This window comes from Diceros bicornis, chromosome 40, assembly GCF_020826845.1.
Source record: "Diceros bicornis minor isolate mBicDic1 chromosome 40, mDicBic1.mat.cur, whole genome shotgun sequence".
Lineage (NCBI taxonomy): Eukaryota > Metazoa > Chordata > Mammalia > Perissodactyla > Rhinocerotidae > Diceros > Diceros bicornis.
In genome coordinates this window covers 19,123,946-19,140,849 of record NC_080779.1, presented here as the reverse complement: position 1 = coordinate 19,140,849, position 16,904 = coordinate 19,123,946, and the positions used below count along the sequence as shown (strand labels likewise).

The 16,904-nt window shown below is 34.6% G+C and overlaps 1 protein-coding gene across 3 annotated transcripts in view; it reads right to left on the bottom strand.

Annotated features, from left to right (window-relative positions):
- ZC3H6 (zinc finger CCCH-type containing 6) overlaps window positions 1-16,904 on the bottom strand; it is a 64,675-nt gene that overhangs the window by 4,462 nt on the left and 43,309 nt on the right. For 2 of the 3 annotated variants that reach the window (XM_058534615.1, XM_058534616.1), the window contains exons 4-11: window positions 15,753-16,029; window positions 13,146-13,276; window positions 8,847-8,963; window positions 8,107-8,218; window positions 5,197-5,306; window positions 4,281-4,534; window positions 2,501-3,012; window positions 1,695-1,928 (exon numbers count right to left, since the gene is read on the bottom strand). In XM_058534615.1, coding sequence (XP_058390598.1) covers window positions 1,695-1,928; window positions 2,501-3,012; window positions 4,281-4,534; window positions 5,197-5,306; window positions 8,107-8,218; window positions 8,847-8,963; window positions 13,146-13,276; window positions 15,753-16,029 — 1,747 coding nt within the window. Of the gene's footprint in view, window positions 1-1,694; window positions 1,929-2,500; window positions 3,013-4,280; window positions 4,535-5,196; window positions 5,307-8,106; window positions 8,219-8,846; window positions 8,964-13,145; window positions 13,277-15,752; window positions 16,030-16,176; window positions 16,368-16,904 lie in introns of those variants that run through there. The other variant, XM_058534617.1, reaches the window with a different exon arrangement.

Genomic DNA, 16,904 nt, shown 5'->3' with positions numbered 1-16,904 from the left:
AAAATAGTATATACTATATCACAATGGCAAAAAGTTTTACTCATACCTCAGTGTGTAAAAAATACTTCTAGACACTAGATCTCTTTTCTTCTTCTCTTTGACCTCCAGGGAGGCTAGAGCTGGACTTGTGATTCACTTTTACCTGTTGCAGTTCTTTTAAATATTTCTGTATAGAAATTTCACTCCTTATAGAATTTACTTCTTATTTTCTTTTCACTTTCACATCAATATATTAAAATTTTATAAGCAGACTTAAATCCTTTTTGGAAGGAGAATGAATATAGAATAGAAGGAAAGTAGAACAGCAGAGATAGGCCAATGGAAAGCAGATATTAGACAGGAAATGACAGTTAACAGCTCTTTATCAAAGGACAGATAAAATGTATAAAGGCATTATAATTTATAAAAACGAACAAGAACACAAAAAAATCTAGCTGTTCAAGATTTTTTCTGTATACAGAGAAAATAACCCTCATAAAACATCACCAATTTCATAATATAGTATAAAATTTTATATCATGTAGAAAAGTTTTAATTTTCTTATTTATGAAAACATAAAGCTCTGTAAGATGATATAAAGATTACCATTAAAATGGTTGAGTCTTAAAATTAAGTTTTAGCACTTAAAGGGTAAACTTAAAGTGCACAGGAAATTAACTTATTAGGAATTCTTCATTTCCCTGTGATGTTAAATAAATGAATGGTTAATGTTACCTTCTTTGAAACTGTAACAAGTAATGTTCACATAATAGCTTGTAGCTACTTAGTGTTATCTAGTTTTAGAAAGTTATTCATAAATTTTATGTTTAAGAGTGGCCAAACATATCAATTTTATAATTCATAAGGAGAACTGGATGCTTCAAACTTTTCTCTCTTTAACTGAATTAATTAATTGCTGTACACTTAACAATATCAAAAATACTAAGGTACACTTAGGGTCTCCATGTCATCTTTTATATTAAAAATAACATGCTTGGGGGCCAGCCCCGTAGTGTAGTGGTTAAGTTTGGCGCACTCTGCTTCAGTGGCCCGGGTTCCCAGGTTTGGATCCCAGGCGCAGACCTACACCACTCATCAGCCATGAGTGGGTGATGTGGCAGTGACCCAGATACAAAATAGAGGAAGACTGGCACAGATGTTAGCTCAGAGCTAATCGTCCTCAAGCAAAAAAAAAAAAGAGGAAGATTGGCAACAGATGTTAGCTCAGGGCGAATCTTCCTCAGCAAAAAACATATATATAAAAAATAATAATATTCCTTAATAATATAGCAGAACCTGAAGTATACAGCCTACGCCCACAAAAATTTCTCTAATAAATGAATCATTTTGAACTTGGGCTAGAAGTCAAAATTCCTGAACTTGAAGGTGTCCTGTTCCTGTTCTATTTCTTCTCTTCCCCCAAAAAAGAGGTTTAATAGCACATCTGCTCACCCAGGCCTTGCATTCTAGTTTTAGGCTATTCACTTTTGCATTTAATTACTTATTAATTAAATTAATTAAACCTTTTGCAATTAATTACTAATGCATTAATGGCACTGGAAACCACAATCAATCCCAAGAAGATAGGAGCTACAAGGTAAGTTGGAAATAAAATAGTTCAGAGGAACTCATTGCTCAAATTTTAACCTGGTCAACACTATTCCAGGAACTGAGTGATCTAAATAGGTAAGAGGCTATCATAACACATGACATACCTTCCTCCTTGCTTGGTGCCCTTTGAGGTTGGGTGCTGCCTGGTTCTTCATCTTCTTGGTATTTCTGATTAAGTCTGACAAAAAGAGCTCTCTGCACCGCAGGGAGGAGACCTGGTGCAGGCAGGGGGCCATGGCCTGTTATGTTGCTGCCACTGTCTGACCCACTCCCACGATTAGGCGAGTCTTGAATAATGGGAGGCTGATGCTGGGCAAATTCACCAGGCCACATCCCATCTACATACATAACACAAAAAGAGACAGACACTGATTTAGCACAAAACTCCCCTACAGAGTACCACTATGAGTTATAAGAAATTGAAACTCTAATAATCACATTTGATTATCAAATTATTATGTGATTGTAAATATTTTTTAAAGTTATATAAAGTTATATTGTCACAAATGTTTGGCTAAATTTAAAACATACTGGGGCTGGCCTGGTGGCGTAGTGGTTAAGTGCGCACGCTCTGCTTCGGCAGCCCAGGGTTCGTGGGTTCGGATCCCACGATGAACTGATGCACCACCTGTCAAGCCATGCTGTGGCGGCGTCCCATATAAAGTAGAGGAAGATGGGCATGGATGTTAGCCCAGGGCCAATCTTCCTCAGCAAAAAAAAAAAGAAGGAGGATTGGCATGGATGTTAGCTCAGGGCTAATCTTCCTCACACAAAAAAATAAAGTAAAACATATTTTAAGGCTTCAATTTCATCACATTTTACTTAGCTTTATTTAAAACATTCTTATCACGCTTTCAATGAAAAACAGGACTCTAAATTAGAAATGAGTTATTTCAAAAGGCAAACCTACCACCAGAGTTATTGGGTGGCTGAAAATTATGTACAGCATGCTGTGAATAGTAATCATCATAAAACTCAGCTGGGTTTTGTAGGGACTCATAATTGGTGTTGAGCTGCATTTCACCAGGATGTTGCAGGTGTGATGAACCTGGAGAACAGTGATTCTCTCTAGATACTTTCATCATGTGTTCCGGAAAGCCTGGACAATGGTAAGCACCACTCATACTTGGTGGTGTCAAAGGTGTATCTGGTTGAACAAGGACTCCAGCTTGACTGGGAGGGCCTACAATTCCAGGTGGACCAGGTGGCAAAGGTGGGCTCTGTGGTATTGGTAGACCAGGAAGTCCTGCACATGTATGATGTCCGGGGGAGCCTGGGTGCATCACAGGACTATTGTGTCCCTGAGACATATTAGGTCCAGGACCCGGACTTGACCCAGAACTATAGATATGTTGAGGATGTGGGCTGCTTTCCTGAAATTGTGGTCCTGGTGGCGAGGCACTGTTATAAAATGCTGGTGGCCTAGAGACAGAAAGAAAAAATATTTCTTAGTGCAAAAGAGGCAAATAAGAATGTTACACTTCTAACTAAATAGATATTGGTTAAGTGTGTTTTCCGATATCAGAATAGAATACTACATTTTTAAGAAGCAATTTATTTCAACAAGCAGAAACACCAACACATACATCTTGCCTTCATTTTAGCCCACAGTTTTCTTACTTGCTGCTTACTATCAGCCATTCTAAAACCTACTCATTACTGATATTTTGAAAAATAGAAAAAAGTAAAAAGATAAATAGGAATCACCTCTAATCCCACAACCCAGAGATAAAATTTGCTTGGTTCTCTTCTAGGCATTGGTCCTTTTTCTAGGCATACACAGACCTATTTTTTAATAACAAAATTAGAATTATACTATATAAACATACAACCTTTATTACAATTTCTAATTGGTTATTACTGGCATATAAAAAGATTTAGTTTTTGAATGTTACTCTTGTTTCTGGACATATTACCAATTCAATTACTATTTCTAATAGTTTTGTCAGTTGATTCTTTTGGGTTTACTGAGGGAAATTGCCCAAATAATGAATCTGCCTCTCCATTTCTAATTTTTATATCTATTATGTCTTCCTCTTTTTGCACTGACTAGGATCTGACATACAATATTAGCCAAACAGTGGACAAATTTGTCTTCTTGACTTCAATGGAAATACTTTTAATCGTTCACATTGTGATGTTTGCTATAGATATCTTGTTCCTCATTTGCTGAGATCTCATTGCTCCCCTGAGGATTCAGGTTTAAAAAGACAATCAACAATGGGACTTAGGGCCCAGGTGCACAGACTCGGGAGGATGGGCAGCAGGACTGGAATGGTGTTGTTAGAAAATGCAAATCTGGATCCATCTTACCCAGAGTTTTTCCTCTAACAGCTCAAGGTAAGATTTCTCTAAAAGATCCAAATATGCTGGAGACATATTACCCGCTATTTGAAGACATTATCAAAGACAATGCAGCCTCATAACCAGGCAGGAGGAATGTTACTATGTGGAGAGGTTTCCGAAGCTGCGTTAAGGATTCTATTAAGGATTCTGTAGAGAAAAGCACTGATGGCAGGTAGCAGAGGGCAGGGACAAAGAGAAAGGGGGAAGTAGCAATCGGGGTGCATGCCAGATATCTGCTATCTCTACCTAAGTTTAATTACATGATTAACATGGAATACATGTTAGTTTTTTAATAAGAATTTTTAGGGGTAAAAATGCCACCATTTTTTAAAATTTTAACTTACTTCTTCCCTATCTTATGTGCTAAATCCATGGTAGGTTTTACAACTATTTCAAAAAGAGATGGAATCTTCTTGAAATCATCAGAGAGATCCATCTGAAAATCATCTTCAGGATCAGAAAAGGGAAAATGCTCTGGTGGGGTTGGCAGAAGCCCAACTCCTGGAGGAGGTTTGGGAAGAGGAGTTATACCACGCTTTCTAAGTTCTTCTAACTCCCTCTCATCTTCATTAGTTGGTTCATCTTCAGTATTCAACACCTAAAAATAATTGGCAAAGATTACTATTTCAAAACAAGCTTTCTTCATCACATTTAAAACCGTGAAGACTTCAATAAACTAGTTTTGTTAATAGGAAAATATAATATTAAAGTAGAGGGACAGCCCAGTGGCATAGCGGTTGAGTTCACACACTCTGCTTTGTGGGCCCAGGGTTCGCGGGTTCAGATCCTGGGCACGGACCTGTGCACCACTTATCAAGCCATGCTGTGGCAGGCATCCCACATGTAAAGTAGAGGAAGATGGGCACAGATGTTAGCCCAGGGCCAATCTTCCTCAACAAAAACAGGAGGATCGGCAACGGATGTTAGCTCAGGGCTAATCTTCCTCACCAAAAAAAAAAAAAAAAGTTCACACAGATCAGAGACAGCTAACTCATTTTTGATAAGAGAAAGAGGTAAAGGATACTTCTCAAAGTAAATCAGCTTTTTTAATGGCAGAACAAGGATAAGAATAAAAGATTCTTAATTGCTGGTCCAATATTTTTGCTTTTCTAACACACTATATTAATAGAATAAAACAAAATAACAAATCCTTGATTTCTCAGCAGAGTTTTATAAAATATGATTTATTAAACATGATTCAAGTCAAATGACTCTTTGGAGATACCTAACAAATAATTAAGGTGCAAAAAGATTACTCACTTTGTCCAAAAGTTTCTTTGTTTCTTTAGTCAGATCGTCATGTGAAAATTTACAGTTGTCTCCTTGGTAACATTTTGCTCCACTGTGATAGAACTTGCATGGAAATTCATGTAAATAAAAATGTTCAGGAATAGACCAAGTAAATTCAAACTTTAATATTTTTAAACCAAAAAACATAAGTGTGCTGAATCAGTAAGACTACATTACTATATATTGTACTGAATTTTCTGTAATCATGTCAGATAATTTAATTTTTATTTTAAGATTAAATATTTTAATTATGCTGCAAAAACATTCAAAAAAATTTTAATATCTTTTACTCTATTAAAACTAGAAAACAATTTTTAAAAGAAAAAATATTCATAATTGTTATAGCAAATACTATAGTATTTTAATTATGTAAGCCCTGTTACTTTCTACAATAAAATAAAATATTACACAGAACAAATAAATTTTGTAGCTAGAGCTTATACCTATGAAGAAAATAAAGGGGTTTGATATGTCATGTTAAAGTCAAATATCCCAACAAAAAAACTACAGACCAATCTTACTTCAAAGATTTTGAAGACAAACTTCTAAAGAAAATATTAAATCCAAAAGTATAGTGAAAAATACACCATTGTCAGGTAGTGTATGTTCAGGGAATTTCTGGGTAGTTTTAGAAAATTTATTACTGTAATCATCACACTGATAAGGTAAAGAGAGAAAAATAATATGATCATCTCAGCAGATGCAAAAGGCAACTGATAAAATTCAAAATACTTTTTTTTGTAGCATGTATCAGAATTTTATTCTTTTTAAGGCTGAATAATATTCCATTTTAAGTATATATCATATTTTGTTTATCCATTCATCTGTTGATGGACACTTGGATTGCTTTCACCTTTTGATCATTGTGAATAATGCTGCTGTGGACATGGGTGTAAATATCTGTTCAAGACCCTACTTTCAATTCTGTTGGGTACATACCCAGAAGCGGAACTGCTGGATCACATGGTAATTCCATGTTTAATTTTTTGAGTAGCTGCCACACTGTTTTCCTTAGCAGCTGCACCATTTTACAGTCCCACCAACAGTACACAAGGGTACCAATTTCTCTACATCTATGCCAACCCTTGTTATTTACTACTCTTTTTCTTCAAAATCCATTTTTGATTTAAAAAACTCTTAGTAAAATAAAAATATACTTACTTAACCTGATTTTTTAAAAAAATCCATCTTAAAACTACAGCCACAAGCCAAAGCAAAAGGGCATTATCATTGAAACATGTATTATGTCTGCCACAATCACTATTATTTAATATTATTCTGGAAGTGTAGTCAATACAATAAAAATTAAATAAGAGGTATCAATATCATGAAAGAAGTAAAACTATCATTATTTACAGATGGCATGACTATGGGAAAAAAACAAGCCTAGACTGAAAGCTTTTAGAAACAGCTCAGTAAGGCATCTGGTTTCCAAAGAAATATGTTAAATCTGAAAAAAAAATTCTTTCTTTTTCTTGAATAAGACAAATTTATTACAAGATTTTCATAAAGAAAGAAAGATTATTTGCCCTATTAAATATCAAACATACTATTGTAGACGGGAACAGTCAAATAGCACAATGTATAATAGTAGTATAGAAGCAGAACAGTCTGTGCATACAGGAAAATTTAGGATCTGGTAAAGGTACGATTTTAATCAGTGAAGATGAGACAATGAGTTAAGCACTGAGGGAGAAATGATCACAACAAAACAACACAGACACAAGGGCAAACAGATCCAAGGAGCCAAGCAAAGTCTAGAATAAAAACATACACACAAACATTTCATCTATGATAAAGATGGAGTTTCAAATCAGTGAGGAAAGACTCCAGTAGTCATAAATGGTAGTGAGTAACCAGCTAGGTATGGGGGGGGGGTTTAACATGCAAAGATGCACAATATATTACTTTTTTAAAAAAATGACTATATATACTTGAAATGCTAATGGGGGGGCAGAAGTACAATTTAAATGTACATATTTCCAAAGGGAGAAGCGAGGAAGAATATACAGTGTTTATTACTAGGTGGTAAGGTCGGGCGAAACTTTGATTTTACAACTTTCAACACTGATAATTTATTACTTAAGAACCTAAGGAAAATAATTAAGTCATAGAATAAATATTTTGCCAATTACTCCTTCAGGAAGCAGTCTCTTGAAATACTTGTAAGCTGAATATGTTAAATATAAAGTACTTTTTTTTTTTTTTAAAGATTTTATTTATTTTTTCCCCCCAAAGCCCCAGTAGATAGTTGTATGTCATAGCTGCACATCCTTCTAGTTGATGTATGTGGGACGCGGCCTCAGCATGGCCGGAGGAGCGGTGCGTCGGTGGACGCCCGGGATCCGAACCTGGGCCGCCAGCAGCGGAGCGCGTGCACTTAACCGCTAAGCCACGGGGCCGGCCCATTTTTTTTTTTTTTTGTGAGGAAGATCAGCCCTGTGCTAACATCTGCCAATCCTCCTCTTTTTTTTTTTTTTTGCTGAGGAAGACAGGCCCTGGGCTAACATCCATGCCCATCTTCCTCCACTTTATATGAGATGCCGCCACAGCACGACTTGATAAGCGCTGCGTCAGTGCACCCGGGATCCGAACCGGCAAACCCTGGGCCGCCGCAGCGGAGCGCGTGCACTTAACCGCTTGCGCCACCGGGCTGGCCCCTAAAGTACTTTTATTTCGTAGATTTTTTCTGCAAAGGGAAGTTATTTCATTTCCCTAAAGAATAAAACTCAGTTTGCCCTTTCGAAGTACAAAGGCTGACTAGACTTGATTTATGTAATTTGCTATTTTAAATTTAAAATCAAACTAGGTCTTCTAAGTTGGACTTACAATTTTTTAAAACCTCAATATTTTGGTTAACATATCTTTTAAAAAGGATATTATGCATATAAATGCAGTTCTCTCCTTTGGTACAATATCCTTGTAAATAAAATTTGCAGATCTCTTTTCTCTTCTCCAACTCTGCATCATGATCAAATTTACATTGATCTCCCTGTTCACAAAAAAGAAAAGAAAACAAAGTAAGAAAGAAAGAGAAAAAAGAAACAATTGAACTGAATTTTCTCCATGGTGTTTCATGGTGGAACTATGGTCATATCTTTAGTCTTTAAATAATGAGCTAATAATAATTCAAACAATCCCTTAGAATTCTTGCCAAGAAAGCAGATGTGGCTACGTGCAGAGAGGCAGCACAGCGAGCAATACTCAGAGGGTACTGCCTGGGTGCCAGCAGCACTCACCACTGCTAGCTGAGCTCACTGCGGGGACTGACTGAACCCCTTGGGTTGGCCACGTATAAAATGGTGGTAATAACAGTAACTACTTCATACAATTGCTGGAAGACCAAAACATTTAATATTGAAATCCACTTTGAACAGTACGTGCCACACAGTCAGAGTCATGTGTTTGTTAAATAAAATCTGATTTCTACAAATTATTGTCCCAGAATATAATTAAATGAGCTCTGATGTACAGTATTTCCATGCAAGATACATTCTGAAGAACTAGTTTTATTACAATTATACGAGAAGTGAAAAAACTAACCACCCCCCAAAAAAGACTTTAAACTTAAAAGATTATTTTGGAAGTTAAAAGGATTAATGATACCCCTATAAATTTACCTTAATACATCTCCCTTCCAGAAAGTATTTACAGATTTGTTTTCCTTTGTGTTCCACTGTGTGCTGATTAATAAATTCCTGAGTCATAACTTTCCATTTTTTCCCTGGTTTACTATACTGCAAGAAAAAAAAATTCACTTCAATGCAACATATGAAATATTCAATAGGTATTAAAATGTATAGACCAATGGATCTGGAAAGCAGCAGAAACTATTAAAAGTGGTCAAGATTGGGTATTCTGATGCTACTCAATTATCCAGAGAGAGATATACGCTCCCAGTAAACTGCTTATTGCTACTAGTGGTTGCAAAGAACTCTATTTTTATTTTAATGAGGACTCATAACTACATTTTTAAAAATAAAATTACGAAAATCTTGAAAATTAACAATAATTCTCAGTTTTGGCAAAGGTACAATAAAATATGCACTCACGTACTGTTGATAGGTATTTTATAAAAGACTTATCCACATTGTTTGACACAGAATTTGTACTTTTCAGTATTATTCCAAAGGAATGATCAGGGAAGCACACAAAGATTTATTCACAAAAATAACTACTGCAAAATTACTTACATAGTAAAAACTAAAAAAAAAAAAACCTAGAAACACCCTACACATCCAAAACTAGGAGAGTAGGTCAAACACATTATGATACATTTAGGTGGTAGACTATTATGCAGTCATTAAAAAATCATGGGATGGAAAGACAATTTGGGGACATAAGAAAATGTTCACAATACGAAGTGAAAAATTGACCCCAATTTTATAATAAAGACAAAGAAAAAAAACTAAAAGAATACACCCCCACATTTAACAGTGTATGTCTCTAGATGGATCTCTAAAAAATGAGATTTTTTTGCATATGTGGTTATTTTGTACTTTCTTTAGGGAAAAAAAAACAGGGAAGATGTATTATATTTAACTTTTAAATTTTAAAAAATTAAGAAAAAGAAGTGTATGGTAGAAAATCTCACGGCCCTCCTTGTTTTCCTTAGCTCTCCCAGTCCCCTATATTCAACTGTTCCTATGAGTATAAGAAGATTGAGTGACAAGAGAGTATGATGTTTAGCTATGCTAAGGATTTACATTCATGAGCTCTATAAAACAGCATTATTTTTCAAGCACCTAACATGTGCCGTGCCTTGCACATCATAGAGGATCAATAACTACCTGCTCTTCTGATTTGATTTCAATTTTCCCCTTTCCCTCAATTTGCTAGGAGATGGAGAACAAAGCACAACCTACTGAAAATAGGAAACTGCCTCACAACAAACACTTGAGGCGACAGATGGCTAGCCTTAAATGTGATCCTCAGCACTCACAACTGAAATACACGTTTACTATAAGAATTCTGACAATACCAAGAAAACAGATATTACTGCAGGTTCTTTCTAAAAATATAGGTATACCCAAATTACCCCACAAAACCACAAAGAAATTGCTTATACTATACTCTAATAGGATCATTTAAAATGTCTTAAATCTGTGTAAATGTGACTCATGAACATTTTCTATTTCTGGGCTCATTTAGGACAAGTAGAAATAAACAATCAGCTCACATATGCCTTCTATACAAAGAATCGCGGCTGTAATAAAACAGGCAGCCAAAGAGAGTGCATTACGCAAAATCAATGAGCCAACTTGAGGAATGTAACTCTTGAAATTAAAAAGTAAAAATATTAGGTAATCGCAAAAAAACCCTGAAAAATGCACCAAGTTGTACCTAACTTTATTAATAATTCACCTTTCTGTCTGTCTATGGTACTTTCCAATGATATGCCTCATCGTTTTAATAGAGGATTGTGGGGTTTTTTTTTTTAATTTAGTTTAGTTCAGTTTAAATGAGTAGAAAGTATCTCAGTATCCATAACTATGGGAAATCTGACTACATATAATTAAGGTATGTATAAAATCTAAAGCAACTTTAACAAAAAAATTTTAGCACAAAATAAAGTGCTTAGAAGATCTGATCTTTTAAGTGTGAGCTTATAGAAGAACCACAAATGTCCTCTACCCTTAAGATCTCATACGTAGGAGCTGGAAGAACTGCAGAAGTAATCTAGTTCATCATCCTCATTGGACAAATACGAAAACTGAAGACTAGAGAAGTTAGTGACTTGTGCCAAAGGTCACATGGCAAGTTAGCAGAGTCAGGACAGAACTTGGTGTACCATATTACACTATCTCTAAGAAAACACAATTCAAAAAAGGAGGAGGGGTGGGAGGGAAAACTAAACTACTCACTTGGTCATTTTAACATTTATTTACTGTAGAAGATATATTAGCATAAGGAACAAAAGCATAAAATATTTTTTTAAATATATAAGGAAGAAGAAATAAAAAGATCTACCAGGAAAAGAATATGTACTTACAGAAAATTTAATAGCTACTATAAAGACAAAAAAAAAAAAAAACCCTAAGTTTTAAAGCCAACAGAATGAATAAGTCTTTAAAATCCATCAAAAGTTTGCTTGTTCTGTGACTACTCTTGAGTTTTCAAGAAAATTACTGTGAACATGCAGGTATCCCTGAATTTATCTGGCCTTTGAGGGTTCTTATACTCCCTGAAAGGGATAGGATGGAAATGGATCTATGTTGGCCACTCTAGCATGTTCACTCTACTCTGAATGGACCTCCCCCCGACACTCCTGAACATGAGCCGCTTCCTTGGGCTCTAGCATTCTCATGGTTGTTTCGGAATCATAAGAAGAAATCTCTCATGACAGCCAATAAACTGACTCAGTTCATAATATATTTAAATTCTGATAAACAAAAATATTCTAAATCTGATGAACACAAAAGAAAGAATTTATTCTGATTTTCTATTACATGATAAAGAACGTTTTAGTTGCAGCCCTGATCTATAAACATCTAAAAATGTTAGTTCTTGAAGGGGCCCTTAGAATTAATGTAATACTACACTCTCATTGTACAGATTAAGCAAATTGAAGCTCAGAGACAGGTGGTAACTTGCTCAAAGCCACACTTTCTTAGAAGCTAATTTTTTTTTCAGATATAGGGTGTAAGTACTGGATATAGCAGAAGGCTTACTTAGAAAGCATTCATATTAATTTGGTCTAGGGAAAGTAGCACATTCTAGAGGTCTACTGGTATCTAGGAAGATGGACAGGCAGGTTATAATTACAGAAATTCTAAGCTCGTTTCCAAAGCCGCTATTCTCTGGAACTGTGAGTGGCTCAATGTATGTTAATAGGTGTGTGAGAAAAAGTGTTCATGGTCAAGTAAATTTTGAAAATGATGGGTTGGGCCGGCCCCGTGGCTTAGTGGTTAAGTGAGCGTGCTCCACTGCTGGCGACCCGGGTTCGGATCCCGGGCTCGCACCGACACGCTGCTTCTCTGGCCATGCTGAGGCCGCGTCCCACATACAGCAACTAGAAGGATGTGCAGCTATGACACACAACTATCTACTGGGGCTTTGGGGGGAAAAAATAAATAAATAAAATCTTTAAAAAAAAAAAAAAAGAAAAAGAAAATGATGGGTTGAACAAAGTAAAATGGGCTTCTTTATGCCTAATCTGTTCAGAGACTTTAATACATTAATGTTGACTGAGAATCCCCAAGAGTAGAGTGACATGTGCTGGGTTTCACAAATTTATTTGGGCCCGAACTTCTTTTTTTAGGTCACACCTATTAACATCTGCCTGAATAGTATACTAAGGAGTACATATTAAGAAATCTTTGCCCATTATCTTTAAATCTGGAGATCAGAAAACCAATCTATTGTAGTTTTCATGCTACAATAGATTGCTAATCCAGAGAGCTGTTACAAAATGGAAATGTACCTGTTCAGAGTTCAACTCAATTCAACATATTTATGCAATATCTACTATACACAAGGTACAGAAGTTCATTTTTCCAATCACTTATATCTCCTTTTCTTCTTTTTCAATGCTTTCAACTCTAATAAGTAAGTTAATTTACCACTATCTTCCTTCTTGGCCCTGCTACATCCTGAGCTATTAGCATTTTATTGCCATTTGCATCTGGGGAAGACGACTCCTAGGAAAGAAAAGCACAACAGAACTAACAGAACATGCATTCCTGCTTTCAGACACATCAATTTTATTTTGAGGTCATCTGAATTTGCATCTCTATACCAGTATCATGACTAATTAAAACAACAATTTTTTTTTGGAATTTATTTATACTCATTTGATCTGAGCTGGAAATACTTCATTTACTAGGAAAGTAGCATTGAAACCACAGTGCTTTCTTTGCAGTCAAATAGGTTAAAAGATGGAAAAGCTCCTCTCTTCATTATATACAAATTCTCAGTACCTCTTGAAAGTCATCCATTCCTGAAAAAGCATTAGGCCCTTTACTGGTTCTTCCCCCACGGTCTTTGCGTTTGATTTTCTTCGGCAAACCACGTCCACGACAAACGTAACTTTTAACCCTCTGTTCAATACCTAAAAAAGTTAAAATGTACTTCAAATATTATAGAAAAACAGCATACCTGTCAATCTATTAGTTTATAGGGAATAGCATATTTTAAATAGTCTATAATGTACAGTGCATTCCTTCTAGATTCAACAAAAAAAATTAATTCAATCTTTACATTTTACTTCCTGGGTATTGCTTTTTATTCTTCTGTTTCTTAAGGGATGTTAACATAAGGAAGGCAAGGAACAAGAATTTACATGGTTGGAGAAGTCAAATCTAGTTTTATTCTTTTCAGTTTTCCTTAGAATAAAAAATTAATGAGGCTGTTTTTAAGAGAATTAAATATTATAGTTATCTCTAAGGAAAACATTATAGGTATTCGTGGTTAATTTGTAGCAAATTGAGTTTCTACTCATAATTTTGAGTAAATACCACATATATTTCCAAGTAAAATGTATACTTGTTTTTTACTTTTGAAAAACTTGATATTTAACATATCTAAAAAGATACCCAAATTACAAAAATTATATATTAGGGTAGTAAGTTACAATACAAAGTGATTTCTCATTTTACCAAAGTCATTTTGAACTAATAAGTTTTCTAATGACCTTAATCCTACAAAACAGCCAATAAATAAATGAAAAAAATGTTTCACTTCATTAAAAGAAATTAAAATTTAAAAAATAACATACCAACTTTCACCTCAAAGAATAGTATTGATAGGGATTTGGAGAAATTGGCATTTTCACACACTGGGAGGTGTGTTATAAATTTGTACATCACCTTTTTGGATATAAGTTGGATTGGAAATATAGGATCAGGAATTTTCCAATGTGTGGCTATGTCTTTTGAGTCTATCCTACATTTCAGAATTTATTCTTAAGAAAAAATGTTTGCCAAGATGTTTTCTTAGATATGTATAAATATGCAGGATTAATCACAGAATTAAAAAAAAAACTGGGTGCAACTTAAATCTTGATTACTATCAAACAAACCTAAAAATTGTTAGATAAATGATGGTGTATCTATTTATTTGAATACAATGCAGGCATTAAAAGCTACTCACTAACATAAGAATGAGATACAATTTGTAGTTAAGAAAAAAAGCAAGTTACAATAGTATGTGTGGTTTTTTGTTAAAAAATAATTGTCAGAAAAATTCTGGAAGAATGTACACTAAAAATATTAACAGTAATTATCTCTGGGTGTAGGTTCAAAGTATTTTTGTTTCATCTTTGATCTTTGCTGGGTTATCTTTTCCACACATAGAAAACGTTTTCTGCATGTGACCATGTATTACTTTCACCATTCAGGGGGGAAATGAATGTCGGAAATAACACGCAACACTCAGTTCTGTGACAGAGCCAACAGGAAGAGCTTGAAGGGAACCCAGGTGGCAGGTGTGAGCACGGCTTCTCCACACTCCCCTCATTCCCCAAGGGGAATGACCCCCGACAGCACTATGTCTAGACTCCGGGAACAAACTCACTAGTTACAGTAGCATATGTATAGACAAATTCCTTTCTCTTTAGTTCAGCAAAGCCGAGATTCATATTTTTCAAAAGAATTCTACTAGGAAATCAAGAAAAAATAAAGCCATAGAAATAACCACATTTACTCATAACTGATTCCTTTTTCCTACAATAATTAAAGCATAGTTACCCAGGGTTTGGGTGTCACTACTTCATCTCAGCCTCATCTTGCTTCAGTTTTCTTTCCTTTATTTTTTTTATCGAAGTATTGTTGACATACAATATTATATTAGTTTCAGTTGCACAACATAGTGATTCAACATTTATATACATTACAAAGTGATCACCAAGATAAATCCAGTAAGCGTCTGTCACCATACAAAGTTATTACCATAGCTCCAATTTTCTTGAAGCAGATATACTGACTGAACAATTCTTAAGGTTGATCTGACCCTTCTGTGACCCAAAGTTTCTATGGCAACCTGCCTTGGTTTCTTCAGGGACCATGTACCTCAATAAAGCAGATGAACAGGTGATCACTCCAGCAATTTTTTTAGATTATGTTCTTATTTCGAGTCTTGAAAGATGTCCATAGTTCTAAGTACACTTGCATAGCAAAAATGATTGCCATATTTTAAAGCCTAATAAAAAAATAGCTTCCCAGAATTCTGTCCTTACCAGTCTAAAATATAAAGTAATATGTAGAGTAATAGAGACAACTGAAAAAGGTAGGTTATTTTTTCAGTATATTGATATCATATAGAAGAGATGAGAAAAACATAACAGGAAAGTTGTTTTACATTTTTATATACTTTTAAAATATTAGGATAGCTTTCTAATTCAAATATTAAGATATCATGCAGATTGAAATATTTATAGATTTTTGTGCTCAAAGTCTAAAAGAAAAACTAATTCAGGAACCACAAGAATAAGCTGATCTTGAGAAAGGGCTAAGAAATTTTTTACTACATAGCTACCCGTTTTAATAAGGTTCTCATATTCAAAAACAGAGTGACAATTTCAAACCTACCTTGCTGAAGTCCTTTCATTCTATGTTTTTTCCCTGGCTCTTTAGAAAATGATGATCCTAAACCAGTATTTGAGGTTTCTTTAGCTTGTCTGTATTGTTTCAGCTGATTGGCAAAATCTTCCTCTGTTTCCTGACCGTAGTTACCGAAGTTGTCATCACTGTAGTTACCAAAGTTGTCATCACTGTAGGTACTGTACTCGTCATATTCTTTACTTTTAAATTTTTTGTTATGTTGACTCTTCTTTGATGTCATGTAGCTTCCTGATATACGTCCATGCTAAGCGAAAAATGGACAATCATTATCAGGACTTTTCAGTTATATATAGGAATTGATAGTTACAGGACACCTTTTTTCCCCCAGAAAGTTGGAAGAAAGAAGAGGAAAAAAGATAGCTATTAGTTCTGTCTCTTGGTTAGTACTTACCTTTGACACTATTTAAAACTAAGTTCAAAAAGGTAAATGCTATGCTGATATTACTAAACATCATAATCTTCATAGATCCTTGCTGGTGGGAGTGTTTGGTTCGCTTTTTGTTTTCCACATCCCATAACTCAATACTTATACACGCAGGAATACTTAAAAATTCACACCATCATACATGAATTCCATCTCCAAAAAGCTGAAACGATCTTTTCGAAAATAAGGAAAAGATAGTAAAACAGCTTGAGGAAGGGGTAGAAAAATATATATATTCTCCTAACATTGAAAAATTCCCAAATAACATGTTTAAGCATATTATATTTAATAAAAAAACTATATGTGTGGAAAATTTTATAAAAAGAAAATGTTTACATCTCTGGTCTAATAGAAAAAACAGAGATTTCCCTAATAGTGAAAAACATCTACTAAATAAACTGCTCATAGGAATTATTTATTACAATATACATTATTAATTTTATTGCTTCTTCACTAAAGCATGTGAAAACAAAGAATACACTTTAGTCCTAGAAGTTTATTTAATGATTGTATGCAAATATATCTCTATTTACAGAATATTTTTATTAGTTCTATCATATCTTCTGTTAATTTTTTTATAGGAAAGCAAGAAAAAATTGCACAGAATTACAACTTGAGGATCTAGAAAAACTCAGACCATGACTCATCTTTAGCTTAGTACATTTTAAATGTGATATAAAAATCCTGCCCTGGCA